General features: G+C 47.2%; 1 protein-coding gene across 4 annotated transcripts in view; it reads right to left on the bottom strand.

Moving 5' to 3' along the window:
- Positions 1-240: 240 nt before the first annotated feature.
- Positions 241-17,480, bottom strand: part of LOC125447324 (probable G-protein coupled receptor 146) — a 21,813-nt gene continuing 4,573 nt past the window's right edge. Inside the window, exons 2-3 of one of the 4 annotated variants that reach the window (XM_048521654.2) lie at positions 16,892-17,092; positions 241-4,916 (exon numbers count right to left, since the gene is read on the bottom strand). In XM_048521654.2, coding sequence (XP_048377611.1) covers positions 3,723-4,916; positions 16,892-16,990 — 1,293 coding nt within the window. In that variant the 5' untranslated portion in view covers positions 16,991-17,092 and the 3' untranslated portion in view covers positions 241-3,722. Of the gene's footprint in view, positions 4,917-9,417; positions 9,652-16,891; positions 17,093-17,480 lie in introns of all 4 variants that reach the window. The other 3 variants (XM_048521656.2, XM_048521657.2, XM_048521658.2) reach the window with 3 other exon arrangements.

Genomic DNA, 17,480 nt, shown 5'->3' with positions numbered 1-17,480 from the left:
AGTACCAGTCTACCTTTCCTCAGGTGGGACGACTAAAACTGTTCACAGTATTCCAGCTGTGGCCTGACCAGTGCCTTGTAAAGTTTTAGCAAAATCTTCCTACGTTTATACTCCAGTCCCTTTGAAATAAAAAGATTTATTGGTATTTCTGAACACCAAGAATCCTCAACACATCTGTACATTTCAGCCAAGTGAAGACACCTCCGTGCATGTTAAATATATATTTATTGATACACTGCATCAAGCATAGTTTTTCTCTTGAGAAAACTTTCCATTGTTAACAGAAAGAAAGTTACAAGCCAAATGAGAGATTGTACAGTCTTAAAGCATTTTTGTACAGTTCTCCAGCAAACCTCCATAATTATCTGTCACATGCTCAGCGGTAAGCAAGAGTTAGGATTTTGATTCATCAAACGCTGTACAGGAGTTGAGGGGACAGGTTTGAATTCGGGTTGTTTTCTCTCCTTTCTTGCTGTCCTTTGGGTGACCCACCCACACCTCACACACAAGTGTCAACTGCAGCACTGCGTAGAGGGAGTGCTGTACTGCCGAAGGTGCCACAACCTGGATGGGATTTCAATTGAAGCCCTCTCACAGGTACATCAAGTATCTCGTGGCCCTATTTGGATGGTCAGGGCCAATGTTTATCCCTCAGCTGACGTCGGTGAAACCCAGTCATTTCCATGAGGCATTTTGCAGCGCACAGTATGTCCACTGCGTTTCCCAGCATTGAAGACACGTCAAAAGTTTTCCTTTTGCGAAAAGGTCGTTGTCTGCAGACAGGAGAACTAACCTCTCAGTAACCATCCTGTCCAGCCTTTGCAAAATTTACATTTCATCCTCTCATTCTATTAAACACTTTGACCTCAATTCCACTCAATCTCTCCTTGTGGGTCAGGCATCCTATTGGAGGAATCACACAGCTTATGAAGTAACTGCCTTTCAGCATTGCCTCGTGATATAAGCTGCAGCCCTTTCTACGTTCTGCCCTGGTTGAGAAAAACTTGGGATATTTAACGCCTGCGCGGTACATTGTAACTGCTTTGTAACCAATGTCCTACAAGCAACAAGAAAATCTGTATTTCTAGTGTTAGCTAAGGCAGGGATGTTGGCTATTAATGGTAGGATAATTCCTTGCTCTCTGAATTGTGAGACCCATCTGTCAGCTAGGCAGCGCTGTGGAGTCATCTGTACGAGACTGCATTTGGAGCACTGTTCACTGTATTGAAGGAATGATGCTTTTGCATTGGAAGCAGTTCAGAGAAGCTTTGCCAAATTAGTATCTAGAATGAAAAACAGACAATGAGAGCAGGAGAAGGCCATTCAGCCCCTCGAGCCCGCTCTGTCATTCATCGTGCTCATGGATGATCATCAAGCTCAAAACCCAATCCTGTTTTTCTCCCCATAATGAATGAGTGGAACTAAAAGTTGAAGTTATATTTAAAAAAAACAGAAACTGCTGGAGAGACTCAGCAGGTCTGGCAGCATCTGTGGAGAGAGAAACAGAAAGTGTCCAATGGCATCTTCAGAAGAGAATGAAAACTGGCCAGGTTAGGGATGTATCCATCAGCGTTTAGAACAGTAAGAGGTATCTTGATTAAAATGTGAAAGGTCCTGAAGGGTATGATATGGAGACGATGTTCCTCCTTGAGAGAGAGTCTAAGGGTCACTATTTAAAAATCAGGGGCCACCCAGTTAGAATCATAGAACTCCTACAGTGTGGAAGCAGGCCATTCAGCCCACTGTATCCAAACTGACCTTCTGCAGTCCATCCCACCCTGACATGTTCCATGGCTAATCCACCAAGACACAATGGAACAATTTAGCACAGCCAATCTACCTAACCTGAGCATCTTTGGACTGGAGGAGGAATCCCACACAGACACAGGGAGAATGTGCAAACACAATACAGTCAGTTGCCTGAGGGTAGAATTGAACCTGGGTCCCTGGTGCTGTGAGGCTGCAGTGCTGACCGTTGAGCCACCCATTGGTCATAAGACTTTGGAATTCTTCCCTGAAAGCTGGAAGCTGAATTCTCAAGCATTTTAAAGGCAGAGGTGGATAGATTTGGTGAAGGGGTGAAAGGTTATCAGAGGTGGGTATGTGGATTTGAGGTAACAATCAGATCATGTAGATGGTGGAGTAGGATTGAGGGGCAGAATGGCCTACTCCTGGTTAAGTGTTGGTAGGAATTGAACATTTCCACCCCAGAGTATTAGCCTGGACCTCATGATTACTAATCCAGTGATAATAATACTGTGCCCCAGCAAATCTTGAGCAGAAATGAATACAAGTTATTACACTGCCTAACAGAGAGATAGATCCCAATCCACGAGGAGCTTTCAATGGGGTACATTCATGAAGGGGAACAAACTGAGTGAAAGAGGAAAGAGAGGGAGAGTTAAGATAACTGGATTGCTCTTTGAAATACTACCCCACACTTGACGGGCTGAACAGCCTTCCTTCTGCACTGTGCTATTGTACGCTACTATGAACCAAAGAACCAGGAAGTGCTGTCTTCCAGCAGCAAAATCAGGAGTAAGTCATTTTGAAGACTAGTTACAAGACTGAACTTGTATGCCCTTGAGTCTAGAAGCTTAAAGAACAATCCCAACGAGGTTTTTCAGATGATTAGAAATGTTCGTGGAGGGACTGTTCCTTCTGGTGGGGAGCCAGAACGAGGCAGAGGGGATAATCTTAAACAACAGCCAGGCTGGCTGTTCAGAGCTGGTGACATCCTGAGGCTGTTCCAAGGGGAGTGGAGACTGAAACACTCTCCCAGGGAGCTGGGCATTCACTGGAAAGTTGATGAGCTTGATAGATTTTGACAGGATTGAGTGGTATGGAACCAAGTTGGGTGAATAGTGTGGGAGATAGATCGGCTAAAATTTAAGCAAACGGTGGAAATAGGCTCAAGTTGCTAAATTTGCCACTTCCTGTTCCCGAGTCCCAATTACAACACCAACCTGTTCAGGATAAAAGGAAAGGAGGTGGCGTTTTTTGAAAGCAGGTACGAGTGGGTTGGAGGTATTATGGGTTGGGGGGTGGAATCTCTTCAGTGAACAGGGTAATGTCCACTTATCATCCAATGTCATCAAAAACTCATCAAACTGGTCAGATATTGTTGCTTGTGCACACTATACTTGCCGTGGTTTCCTGAACAAATAAAAATGACGATGCTTCAATATACCACGTCAACCCCAGTTCAACGAGCCTTGAAACATTAGCTTGCTGTCGCTGTACGGATGCTGCCTGACCTGCTGTGGTTTTTCTTTTATTTTCAGTACAGATTCCAGCAGCTGCAGTCATTTGCTCCTGTACTTCAATACTTAGTGGCTTTGCGGCATCGTGAGCTGATGAAAGGTGCTATTCAAATGCAAGTCCTTCTGCAGCTGATGGGTTTGATCATAGACAGAAACTGCAGAGTTAGGCTCAATCCTGTTTGACAGGGTCTGACTGTTGGGATGGAGTGAGGAATTAGAGTCATAGAGCTGTGCAGCATGGAAACAGACCCCTCAGTCTAACTCTTCTATGCTGACCAGATTTCCTAAATTAATCTAGTTCCATTTGCCAGCATTTGGCCCATATCCCTCCAAACCCTTCCTACGCATGTCCCCATACCTAATTGTACCAGCCTCCTCTGCTTCCTCCAGTGGTTCATTCCAAACACCCAACACCTTCTGCATGAAAGTGTTGCTTCTGAGGTCCCTTTGGACCTAATTCTACACCAAGTGTTGGGCAGAGACACTGATGTTCTGTAGGGCCAGGTCTGCCCTTGAGACTGTTGCAATGCGCTGCTGCTGTTGTACGTGGGAAGGGTGGCCCAGATGCCCACGATACAAGCCCTGGATCACCAGCCTGAGCCGGCAGCTGAAGCTCTTCTGCAGGCGTTTGTATATCATGGGCAAAGTGCAGGAACTCAGGTAAGCAAGCAGCTCGCTGGATCCTCTCAGGAAGTGAAGCAGCTTGCTAAAGTGCCGATCGCCCTCGCTTCTGGTGACAAAATGCGCGGTGCTCACCAGGAGGGTGAGGTAGTACGGCAACCAGAGGACAAAGTGCGCCGAGACAGTGGCCAGGAGAAGTCTCTGGATGCAAGGGTCAAGCCTCGAGGATTCCTCAAGTTGATAGGGATGTTCCTTACGGGGCCGGTGGATTAGCCAGAGGGCGTAGCCCACCCCGGCGGTGGGGGCCAACAGCCCCGTGAAGACCATAATGGCGTCGCCCAGCTCCTTGGTCCGCAGTTTCGAGCAGTCGTTGAGCTCCTCGGAAATCTTGCTGCAGGCGTAGAAGAGGAGGGAGGAGAAGCTGGCCAGGGCAGCTCCACCCCACACGAAGCTGCAGACGTGCTTGGTGTTGTATACACTTGACATGTAGGTGTGCGGCAACGCCCGCTCAATGAAGCAGTCCAGGCTCAGCAAGGTGACGGAGTAGGTGCTGACTAGGGCAGCCATATTGAAGAGGATGAAGGAGGCCATGCAGAGCTCCCGGCTGAAGGTCCACACCGGCCACAGGAGGTGGTCAGGCCCCAGGAGCTGCAGGAAAGCCACCAGGTTCAGAATCAGGCCAGCGAGCGCCATATTGGTGAAGTAGACATCAGGCATGTTGATGGACGACTTGTGGCGCAGATTGACAGCGAGAACCAAACCATTGAGGACAAGGCCTAGTGGGAAGCAGACCACGAGGTAGGCTGTCGAGGCAACAGATAGGGCCAGGCCCACCCTCTGGCACGGGTCGTCTCGGCAGGATGTGCTGTTGAGCCCAAAGTTGCCTTGGATGCAGCTCCACATTGCAAATGGGGTTGTGGCCCAGAGACCAGCAAAGGCTGCAATGGTCAGCAAGGAAAGGCTTGTCACTTCATAAGGAGAAGCCTGTACCATTGAAGGATGTGACGAGAGCTGCCATCGATCTCTCAATGTCTGTAAATAAGATTTTAAAAACAGATCGGAACTGTACTTTGTCGAGCATTAAAATGTTGCCCTGTCATTACCAAGGACTGCTGCTCAGAGCCATCTCATAGATATGGGTCCTCATTAATTCCTTCTCCCACCTGTATGGAACCCCTGAAAATCCCCTCCGAAACCTAAATGGGAGTTTTAGCTAAACAGGTATTTACTACATAGAAAGACGCCATTCAGCCCTGTCCTTGCCAATGTTTGTCGAATATCAAGACATTCAGCACAGAAACAGACTCTTCAGTCCAACTAATCCACACTGACCACGATCCCAAACTAAACTAGTCCCATTTGCCTGAGTTTGGCCCATATCCCTCTAAACCTCTCCTAACCACGTAACTGTCCAAATGTCTTTTAAATGCTGTAACTGTACCTGCACCGACCACTTCCACTGGCAGCTCGTCCCACCTACAAACAACCCTCTGTGTCAAAAAGTTACCCCTTGTGTCCTTTTTGAATCTTTCTCCTCTCTCCTACAATTAATTAATTCCCACTAGTTTTGAACTTCCCCCACCCTAGGAAAGAGACCCTAACTATTCACCTTATCTAGGCACCTCACTAATGTATAAACCTCTATAAGGTCATCCCTCGACCTCCTACGCTCCAGTGAAAGAAGTCCCAGCCTATCCAGCCTCTCCTTATAACTCAAACCCTCCATTCCCAACAACATCCTGGTAAATCTCTTCTGAACCCCCTCCAGCTTAATAATATCCTTTATGCTCCACACGAGCACCTTTCCTACATCAAACTGTCCTCCTATTCCACTGTTTCTAATTTATTTTCTCCTTTTGCTTTTTATTTATGGGATGTGGGCTGTGCTAACATTTATTGCCCGCCCCAAGTTGCCCCTTTGGAAGGCAGGGATGAGCTGCCTTCTTGAACTGCTGAGTCCATATGCTGTGGGTTGACCCACAATGCCCTTAGGGAGGGAATTCCAGGGTCTTGACCCAGTGACAGTGAAGGGACAGCAGTATATTTCCCAATCAGGATATTGAGTGTCAGCGAAGGAGATCTAAACAGCTCAGGAGTGATAGCAGACAACAGAATTGTTGTGAGATGGGAGTCTGGTGAAAATGTCATTGAGCCAATAACCTTCAGACACAAATGGATGATCTGTTTGGTGTAGCTTACATGTGAATCTGTGCATTTCTGAGTCAGGAGGGTGAGGGGTTTGGAGGGAAACTTGCAGGGGGTGGTGTTCCCATGTATCTGCTGCCCTTGTCCTTCTAGATGGAAGTGGTCATGGGTTTGGAAGGTGCTGTCCATCTTTGGTGAATTTCTGCAGTGCATCTTGTAGATAGTACACACTGCAGCTACTGAGGGTCGGTGGTGGAGGGAGTGGTTATTGAATAAATTCATTTAAGCTATTCACCTCCTGATTTTCTCAAACACTTTAATCGGATCATCCCGATTATGATACAGTTACAGCATGTTTTTGTGATCTATTCTCATTATTTAACCATTTTATAAGAACTAAGAGCAGGGTTGGGCCATTCAGCCCCTCGAGCCTGCTCCACCACATAATACAATCATGGCTGATCTCATCTTGGTCTTAACATCACTTTTCCACCTGCTCGCCATAACCTTTTAACATGTATGGAATGAGCTGTCAGAGGAAGTGTTGGAGGCTGGTACAGTTGCAACATTTAAAAGGCATCTGGATGGGTACATGAATAGGAAGAGTTTAAGAGGGATTTTGGCCAAATGCTGTGAAATGGGACAAGGTCAGATTGGGATGTCTGGTGGACTGAAAGGTTTGTTCGTATGACTCTGTATGTCTCTATAACTCTATTACTGATTAAAAATCTGTGCCCTCTTTAAACTCATTGATCCACCACACTCTGGATAGGGGTTAGGAGTGGAGGGTGAAATTCCACTGATTCAGGACCTTTTCAGGGAAGCCATTCCCCCTTATCTCTGTTTTAAATCTGCTACCCCTTATCCTGAAACTATGGCCTTTTGTTAGAAATTGCCCCACACGAGGAAACGTCTTCTCTACATCTACTTTGTTAGTCCCCTTTCGCATCAGATATATCTCAATTAGATCATCTCACTCTTCTGAACTCTAGAGAGTGCAGGCCTAAAATGTTCAATCTCTCCCCATAGGAGAAACCACTCACCTCCAGCATTAATCTGGTGAACCTCTTGTTAGCATTTGAATCATATCCGATGACCCACGCTCCCCGACACAAATCTCCTATAACTCCCTCTGAGATGCAGTGCCCAGCGTTGAACGCAGGACACCGGATTTTTAATGGGGTAAACTCGGTGATAGGGTAGGTTGTTGTTATTCAAGACATGTAGACGTAAGGAAGCTTACAGAGTTTAATCCAAGATAATGGGAACTGCAGATGCTGGAGAATCCAAGATAACAAAGTGTGGAGCTGGATGAACACAGCAAGCCAAGCAGCATCTCAGGAGCACAAAAGCTGACATTGCGGGCCTAACAGTCTAGGCCCGGAATGTCAGCTTTTGTGCTCCTGAGATGCTGCTTGGCCTGCTGTGTTCATCCAGCTCCACACTTTGTTATTTTACAGAGTTTGATCTTGTTTTGAGCTGGAGGAACACAGCAGACCAGGCAGCATCAGGGGAGCAGGAAAGTTGACGTTTCAGGTAATGACCCTTCTTCAGAAATGGGGAGGGGGAAGGGAGCTCTGAAATAAATAGAGATGAGGGGTGAGGATGGGGGAGGTAGGTATTTCGGTGCTCCCTACCCCCTCCCCATTTCTGAAGAAGTGTCCCATCCCAAAACGTCAGCTTTCCTGCTCCTCTGATGCTGCCTGGCCTGCTGTGTTCCTCCAGATCCACACTGTTATCTCTGACCCAGCATCGACAGTTTTTACCATCTCTGAGAGAGTTTAATCTTATTGTGTTTTGAAATTGGCAGCAAGTGACCCATCATTAATTCCCAACATCTTTTATTGAATGGTTTGGGAAAGCAGAGTGACCTCAGTTGTAGCGTACCCTGAATGTCTTCCTGCACACCATAACTGCTCACTGATGTGAGGCCCAGATTCCTCACAACTACCTTTCAGATCGTCAGCCCTGTATTCCTAGCAGTTTCATCACATGACCCCCCTTCCCAAAACCATACCTCTCACTCCCTTTCAGCATTGGTCTATCCAACACACCCATTATTGCCATAGCCTGCCTTCCCTGTTCAATCCAGGCAAATGCAAGGTGATGCATTTTGGAAGATCTAATTCAAGGGCGACCTATACAGTAACTGGAAAAGTCCTGGGGAAAATTGATGAACAGAGAGATCTGGGTGTTCAGGTCCATTGTTCCCTGAAGGTGACAACGCAGGTCAATAGGGTGGTCAAGAAGGCATATGGCATGCTTTCCTTCATCAGACGGGGTATTGAGTACAAGAGTTGGCAGGTCATGTTACAGTTGTATAGGACTTTGGATCGGCCACATTTGGAGTACTGCGTACAGTTCTGGTTGCCACATTACCAAAAGGATGTGGATGCTTTGGAGAGGGTGCAGAGGAGGTTCACCAGGATGTTGCCTGGTATGGAGGGTGCTAGCTATGAAGAGAGGTTGAGTAGTTTAGGATTATTTACATTAGAAAGACTGAGGTTGAGGAGGGATCTGATTGAGGTCTACAAAATCATGAGGGGTATAGACAGCGTGGATAGCAAGAAGCTTTTTCCCAGAGTGAAGGACTCAATTACCAGGGGTCACAATTTCAAGGTGAGAGGGGAAAAGTTTATGGGAGATATGCGTGGAAAGTTCTTCACGCAGAGGGTGGTGGGTGCCTAGAACGCGTTGCCAGCGGAGGTGGTAGAGGCGGGCATGATAGCGTCATTTAAGATGTATCTAGACAGATACATGAATGGGCAGTGAGCAGAGGGATGCAGATCCTTGGAAAATACGCGACAGGTTTAAATAGAGGATCTGAATCGATGCAGGCTTGGAGGGTCAAATGGCCTGTTCCTGTGCTGTAATTTTCTTTGTTCTTTGCTCTTTGTTCCTATGGTCAGTGAGAAAGTGACCAGAATATGTTTCTTTACTGTCAGCCAAATAATGTTTCACATTAACTGTACTGCGAGCTGTTTCCACAAATTGCATAGCATTTGCGGAATAATCCTGGGTGCTCTCACAGTTTACCAGTTTTAAGATTATCCATTGGGATCATGATATGGCTCATTGCTAGAAATGACACACATTCGCCCAATTCTCTGCAAATGAAAAGAAGATATTTGCACTTTGCCGCTTTAAATTAGCTGGGAGCTTCGGGGGTCTCTCTCAGAGGGGCAACGCCTTGGCTTGTCAACTTATCAGCACCTTTTAATCCAGTCGAATAAATTGTTTGGTATTTGGCCTCGTTGTGTTTGTTCTAACAAGTGCAAGATGAAAGCAGCAAGATTCAAAGAGCATTTAGTTTACCCCGCAATTTGTTAATTTCACAACGAGAAATTGGCAACTCGAGTGTTTATTGTCACAATTTTAAGTCACGCACATTGCAAAACTTGGTTTAAATAATTGTGGGCCTGTATCTCCTGAACATACAAACCCAGAGGGGAAACTGGTGATGCACATCCCTTGAAAGTACAGCGAGTGCTGTGGCTGGAGGTCAGATACAGTGTTCAATAGCTTCTCCTGAGGCAACTGTATTCTGCAGGGAAGCTATTCCATCATCACTGAAAGCAGTGTCACCTTTTCCTGTTTTTTTTTGGCAGTTACACATCAAGCACTGTGAAAACAAACACCAATCACGAGATTACAACATTGCCATCAACAAGTTTAACACTTTCTCAGTCAGGAGTTGGGGAAAAAAACAGACCAACTTCAAAGCTTGGGGAGTGGGGGCATACTTTTAAGATGCAATGAGAAAGATTTTAAAACAGGAAGGGCATTTTTATTTTCACACGGAGAGTGGTTCGTGTGTGGAATGAACTTCCAGAGGAAGTGGTGGATGTAGCGACAGTTACAGCATTTAAAAGACATTTGGATGAGTACACGAATAGGAAAGGCTTGGAAGGATTTGGGCCAGGAGCAAGCAGGTGGGACTATCTTGGATTGGGATTACGGACAGCATGGACTTCTTGGGCTGAAGGGTCACCCTCTGTGCTGTATGACTCTATAGTCTATGTAGCCAGACTAATATAGGGAATCACCTGGTGGGGGAAATGGGCGAGGCAGGGCAGGGGGTTGTGTGGATGATTTACTGAAGATCACCTGTACAATTTTGATCTGTTCATTTGCAAAAGGATGTCATTGTATTTGATGCCATTCAGAGAATATTCACTCGACTCAATCTTGGGACAGGGTTTTTTTTTTAATCTTGTGAAGAACTTTCCCCTTTGGAATTGTGAAGGAAGAGCTGATCTTATTGAAATTTGCGATCTTGGACAGACAGGATGGAGTGTATATATGCTGGGGAAGGCCAGAATGAGGGAACATCTCAGAGGGTCATTATCCTGCGGAATTCTCTTCCCCAAATGGGCCGTGGAGGCCTGGCCAATGAATATTAACACACAGAGATTTTGAGTGGCAAGGGAGCCAAGGTTATGGGGGCAAACGGGAAAGTGGAGACGGGGGCCACAATCGAATCAGGCATTATCTCATTGAACAGCAGGACAACCTCAAGGGGCCAAATGCCCCACTCACCCTGTAACACCTGTATTCCTTGTTACAGGAACAGGATTTGGCCATTCAATCCCTGAAACTTGTTCTGCCCACTCTTTGCGATCAGCCAATCTGCAACCTCTGGCCTAATTTAAATGTTGTGCCGTTAACAAAGAGCCTCATAATCACAAGGGTGTGGATTGTCTAAAAGAGGGACTGCGAATTCTAACCCAACCATATCCACATCCTCCTGTGTCGGGTGGACGCTGCCGGATGTCAGGTGCGTCATAATGCAGACGTTTCTGTGGAAGAGAGAGGAGACTGGCTGGGGGTTTAAATTTAATCATCGTAGAATCCGTACAGCGTGAAAGCGGGCCATTCTGGTCCATCAAGCCCACCCTGATCCTCCGAAAAGCATCCCACCCTATCCCTGGCATTTCCCATGGCTAACTCACCCTAGCCTGCACATCCCTGGACACTATGAGCAATTTAACATGGCCAATCCACCCTAACCTGCACATCTTTGGAAACCAGCAGAAACTCACACAGACACAGGGAGAACATGCAGACACCACCCAGTTGCCTGAGGCTAGAATCGAACCCAGGTCCCTAGCACTGTGAGGCAGCAGTGTTAACCACGATGCCATCCCTTTATTTTGTTCAATCAGTTTCTCTAGCTTGTTACAGATTATATATTCTAGATATTATATCATCTTTTTTTAAAAAACGGTTATAGCCTTGGAATATTTGTGCTAATTTCATTGCGCAGTCCCTGTACCTTATTCACACAGAACCCAAATGTGTTTCTGGCAGGGAAGCAGTCCTTTCATCTCGATTGATCTCAGTGTTTATACTGCAGGCTATCGCCATCCTTTAGCTGTTTCCCAGCCTGCTCTCTACTACATCCTCTTATGATGTTTTCCAGTTGAGTCAGTGGTGTCTTGGTGATATTGCTGTTCTAGTGATCCCCAACTCCCCGGCCAATTAGCAAAGAACCCGGGTTCAAATCCCACTATGGCTGAGGCTGAAATTTGGATTCCGTAAAAATCTGGAACAAGAAGCTAACCTAAGGATGGCGCGTTGGCACCGTGGTTAGCACTGCAGCCTCACAGCGCCAGGGAGCCTGGTTCGATTCCACCCCCGGGCGACTGTCTGTGTGGAGTTTGCACATTCTCCCTGTGTCTGCGTGGGTTTCTTCCCACAGTCCAAAGATGTGCAGGCTAGATGGGTTAGCCATTGTAAATGTGACGTTACAGGAATAAGGTGGGTGGGTTGCTCTTCAGAGGGCCAGTATAGGCTGAATGGCCTGCATCCACCCTGTAGGGATTCTATGAATATAATGGTGACCGTTGTTGATTGTTAAAAGCCCATCTGACTCCTAATGCCCTTTAGTGAGGGAAATCTGCCATCTTTACACAGTCTGGCCTAAGTGTGACTCGAGACCCACATCAATGACTCTTAATCATCCTCTGACTTGGCATGGCTCAGTTTAAGGCTAAATCAGGATGTGTTACAAGGGTTGGCCTTGCTGCTGATGGCACATTCATGAAAGCATTCTCAATAAATCAAAGGTCAGAGGTGAGGAAGTGTTCTGAATCACCAGCCAGCTCCCCTCCAATGAGAGACCAGAGACACAGTAAGACGTCAAGCTGGAGAATGTTCCAGAACTGGGGAGAGTCCACCATTGGTGACAGTAGTGTTTGTAACGAGGTCAACCAAGTGGATCTCATAGAATATGAGTTCTCTGACTGGGGCTGTTAACCTGGTCCAATCAGGGAGCCCTGGCTGACAGATAGAAACAGGAGTGCCAAGGGTTCTGCTCACTCTGAGAGCTCGCTCTGAGGAAGATGGCTCAGTGTCCTGTAACTGTGCATATGTAAATAAAGGGTGACTTGGTGACAGGAAACCAGCATTTTGTGGAGTTATTTCAGTAGCTGTGTCCTAGGCCTTTGGGATTCCCTTCCCTCACCAGCGATCAATCCTCTTTCAAACCACTCAGTTAAACCAGTCCTCTGATGGCCTGCCCTAACACATTTTTACATGCTCGCTGTTAAATTTTTTACTTGTTTTACCCCCAACATGGAACAGCCAGGGGATGTTTCAAAATGGCTATATCAATGCAAATTGTTGTAGTTATCTAACAGTCCCTGACTGCGTTGTGGAGACGATAGTGCCATATTTTAAGGCAGAGTTTCATTTCAGATTTGATACCAAGTTTAGATTTTGACCATTCATTGACGACGAGCACTAAACAAAATAGGTGGGCAGAAGCATCTCCGACCCACAGTGTGGAGCTGGAGGAACACAGCAGATCAGAGGAGCAAGAAGGTTGCCTGAAACGTCAGCTTCCCTGCCCCTCTGACGCTGCCCGGCCTGCTGTGTTCCTCCAGCTCCACACTGTGTTATCTCTGACTCCAGCATCGACAGTTCTTACTGTCTCTGAACATCTCAGTACTATAGCCTACAGATTGGGAATGGGTGTTGGGGGGGGGGCCCACCTCACACAAGATTTTGTTTTCGCTGCTTGTGACCATTTTGGCAAGGCCGGGCCAACTAGAGCCGAAGGGATAAAGCAAAAGAATGAAATTGCAGCCTTACATAACTGGCTGGAAAAGTAATGTATTACGAGAGAACAGTAGCTGTGTTTTTTTTCCAGTCTGCTGGTCGGCAGGGGAGATATTGTTCCAAACGCTTGGCTCTTTCATGAATACATTTCAATTTCTGCTCACATCCTTAATCAGCAAAAAGCCTCCAAGCTGCCCAGCCCCTGGACAAAAGCGGCTATTTACATTCTGTTCCAGTTCCAACACCATTGCGAGCCCTGGCCTCAGTGAGTGTGAAATTAGGACACAGCCCAGTGCTACAGGAACGATGAATGGAAACTTCCTCATGCACACAACACATTTCAGGAAAACCCACTCCATTATCACCAGGCAAGGCCCTGCTTTGTATTTTCTTCAGGGAGAGATGGGAAGACTGATCGAAAATGGGAAGAGTGTAAGTTGCATATTAACATTGACCCAGAGCTTTCATTTTCACGACAACCCTGTTAGAGTTAAAATAATAGGTATTTCTCCAATGACCAACCACATTGAACTGTCTCCAACTCTCATTCACAATGTCAAGATCTTCTGAGTTCTTTTGCTGAAACGGGGAGAGATGTTTGACACAGAACAGCAGGGCCTCCACTTCGGGTAGGGAACAGAAGCAAACCCCAACTCTATCACATTCAAAATCAGCCTCCGTGTCTTAGGCCTGTCTCATACCCCCGTCACTGGTCTGTCTCACACCCCAGTCATTGGCCTGTCTCATACCCCCATCACTGACCTGTCTCATACCCCCATCATAGGCCTGTCTCATACCCCCGTCATAGGCCTGTCTCATACCCCCATCATAGGCCTGTCTCATACCCCCGTCATAGGCCTGCCTCATACCCCCATCATTGGCCTGTCTCATACCCCCGTTATTGGCCTGTCTCACACCCCCATCATAGGCCTGTCTCACACCCCCGTCATAGGCCTGTCTCACACCCCCGTCATAGGCCTGTCTCATACCCCCGCCACTGGCCTGTCTCATACCCCCGTCATAGGCCTGTCTCACACCCCCGTCATAGGCCTGCCTCATACCCCCGTCAAAGGCCTGTCTCACACCCCCATTTGGCCTGTCTCATACCCCCATCATTGGCCTGTCTCATACCCCGTCACTGGCCTGTCTCATACCCTTGTCATTGGCCTGTCTCATACCCCCGTCATAGGCCTGTCTCACACCCCCGTCATAGGCCTGTCTCACACCCCCGCCATAGGCCTGTCTCATACCCCCGTCATTGGCCTGTCTCATACCCCCGTCATAGGCCTGTCTCACACCCCCGTCATAGGCCTGTCTCATACCCCCGTCAAAGGCCTGTCTCACACCCCCATTTGGCCTGTCTCACACCCCCATCATTGGACTGTCTCATACCCCCATCATAGGCCTGTCTCATACCCCCATCACTGGCCTGTCTCACACCCCCGTCATAGGCCTATCTCATAACCCCGTCACAGGCCTGTCTCATACCCCCATCACTGGCCTGTCTCATACCCCCGTCATAGGCCTGCCTCATACCCCCATCATAGGCCTGTCTCATACCCCCATCATAGGCCTGTCTCATACCCCCGTCATAGGCCTGTCTCATACCCCCATTATAGGCCTGTCTCATACCCCCGTCATAGGCCTGTCTCATACCCCCATCATAGGCTTGTCTCACACCCCCATGATTGGCCTGTCTCATACTCCCGGCACTGGCCTGTCTCATTCCCCGTCATAGGCCTGTCTCACACCCCCATCATAGGCCTGTCTCACACCCCCGTCATAGGCCTGTCTCATACCCCCATCATAGGCCTGTCTCATACCCCCATCATTGGTCTGTCTCATACCCCCGAATTGACCTGTCTCATACCCCCGTCATAGGCCTGTCTCATACCCCCGTCATAGGCCTGTCTCATACCTCCATCATAGGCCTGTCTCATACCCCCATCATTGGTCTGTCTCATACCCCCGTCATTGGCCTGTCTCATACCCCCATCATAGGCCTATCTCATACCCCCTTCATAGGCCTCTCTCATAACCCCATTAGAGGCCTGTCTCACACCCCCTGTCATTGGCCTGTCTCATACCCCCGTCATAGGCCTGTCTCCCACCCCCTGTCATTGGCCTGTCTTATATCGTTCAGTCATTGCTATGTTTTGGAAGGATTTACAGGTTGACACTTTTGTTTATTCATTCATGGGATGTGGGCATCGCTGGCTGGTCCAGCACATTTGCCCATCCCTAGTTGCCCTTTGAAAAGATGGTAGTGAGCTGCTTACTTGAACCGCTGCAGTCTATGTGCTGTAGTTCGACACCCAATGCCCCTAGGGAGGGAATTTCGGGTTCTGATGTAGCAACATTGAAGGAGCGACAATATATTTCCAAGTCAGAATGGCAAGCAGCTTGGAGGGGAACTTACAGGGGGTGGTGTTCCCATGTATCTGCTGCCCTTGTCCTTCTAGATGGAAGTGTTCATTGGGCTTGGAAGGTGCTAAAGAACTTTGGTGGATTTCTGCAGACCATCTTTTAGATGGTGCACACTGATGCTTTACTCTGTATCTCACCCTATGCTCTAACTGCGTTGCAAATGTTTGATGGAGACAATGTACAGGGAACTTTATTCTGTATCTAACCCCGTGCTGTTCATGTTTTGGGAATGTTTGATGGGGCAGTGTGGAGTGAGCTTACTTTTGCCTTAAAAGAGTAGAGAGAGCTTCCCTCTATGTCTGGATTACTCTGATCTCGTGATGAAAGAATTAACATTGCTCTATTTTCTAGAAATAGCATATTTCACCTTGATGAGCTGGTTAAAAATAAAACAAGTTTCCTTTATGCACTGGGAAACTGGGCTTAAGTGAGTATCACACTGAAAACAATTAATCGCAGAATCCCTACTGTGTGGAAGCAGGCTATTCGGTCCATTGAGTCTGCATTGATCCTCCAAAGGCCATTCCATTCAGACCAACTTCATCCCTGTAATGCTGTAATCCCAAGGCCAATCTACCTAACCTGCACATCTTTGGACTGTGGGAGGAAACTGGAACACCCGGAGCAAACCCACACAGACACAGGGAGAATGTGGAAACTCCACACAGACAGTTGCCTGAGGCTGGAATCAAAGCCAGGTCCATGATTCTGTGAGGCAGCAGCACTAACCACCGAGCGACCATGCCCCCTCTCAACTCAGTGTCTCTGTCCTCCCTGGAGAGAACGTTGGCGCTGACAGTCTAGTGGTGCCTTCCTCATTCACAGAAAAATAACTGTGAGCCATTCGATCAGACTCACGCTCTGTCCAGCCAGATACAAACTTCTTGCAGTGACTTAACATCAGAACAGTTGACCAAATGTGAGCCATCTTTCACACTTCCAGCAGCTGAAGGGCTGAAGGGGCCATGACTCATAATAAACCCAGCCTCACAAAACTGCATTGATCAAATTACACTCACAACAGCGACAGGGAAGATGCATGATTAGCAGAGAAGTGTTGCGGGGAAAGGGAATGAGGTGGTTGACCCCCAAGGGGCAGTACCAACAGAAGCCCACAAGGAAGGTTTAAATGCCCCATTCCGCCTCTCAGCTGGCAGTGGCTGAGGAAAGTTAAAGCCAAAATAAAGGTGCAAAAGTGCCCCTACAGGGAGGGAATAACCATCACTGCCAACTTTGTATCAATGTTACAATATCTTGTGGTTATCTGGTTGTGTGATCTAGCCATGGCTTTCTGAACTTGCTGTCAGGGTGACAATAATTCGAGTCGATGAGGGAATTAACGTCAGCTACAGACACTCCCAATGGTCGCTGACCTGTGAATTTCTGAGTGAACATGGTGCCTGACCAAAGCAGGCCCTGCCTTCGGAACTGAGGAGATTTTCCTTTGAGTCTTGATTTTCCATTAACATCATCAACACAATCTGTCAATGCGCGGACATCCAGTAATTCAACGCAGGAAGTTCTTAGGGGCGATATAACACCCACCTTTAACCTCAACAATGTAGGAGGAATTCCTGATTTAAAAAAACATACAATTCAAGGCATTAACATTGACAACTGTTTTTGAGCTTCTGTGTGTGTGTGTGTCTGCATGTATGTGTGTGTGTGTGTGTGTGTGTATGTGATTGTCTGAGTGTGTGTATGTGTGTGTTCATGAATGTATTTGTCTGTGTTTTTATGTGTATGTGTTGTACTTATGTATATGTATGTGTATGTGCGTGTCTGTCTGTTTGTCTGTGTCTCCGAGTATGTGTAGGTATGTCTGTCTGTGCCTAAGTATGTATATGTTTGTGTGTATGTCTGAGTGTATCTATGTACGTGTTTGTGAGAGCATCTATGTGTCCGTGTGTGTGTGTGTGTCTCTGTGTGTGTCTGTTTGTGTATGTGTGTGTGTGTCTGTGT

Source organism: Stegostoma tigrinum, chromosome 38 (assembly GCF_030684315.1).
Source record: "Stegostoma tigrinum isolate sSteTig4 chromosome 38, sSteTig4.hap1, whole genome shotgun sequence".
NCBI classification, from domain to species: Eukaryota; Metazoa; Chordata; class Chondrichthyes; order Orectolobiformes; family Stegostomatidae; genus Stegostoma; species Stegostoma tigrinum.
Note: the sequence above shows the minus strand (reverse complement) of the source record. Positions and strands in the feature narration are given on the sequence as shown.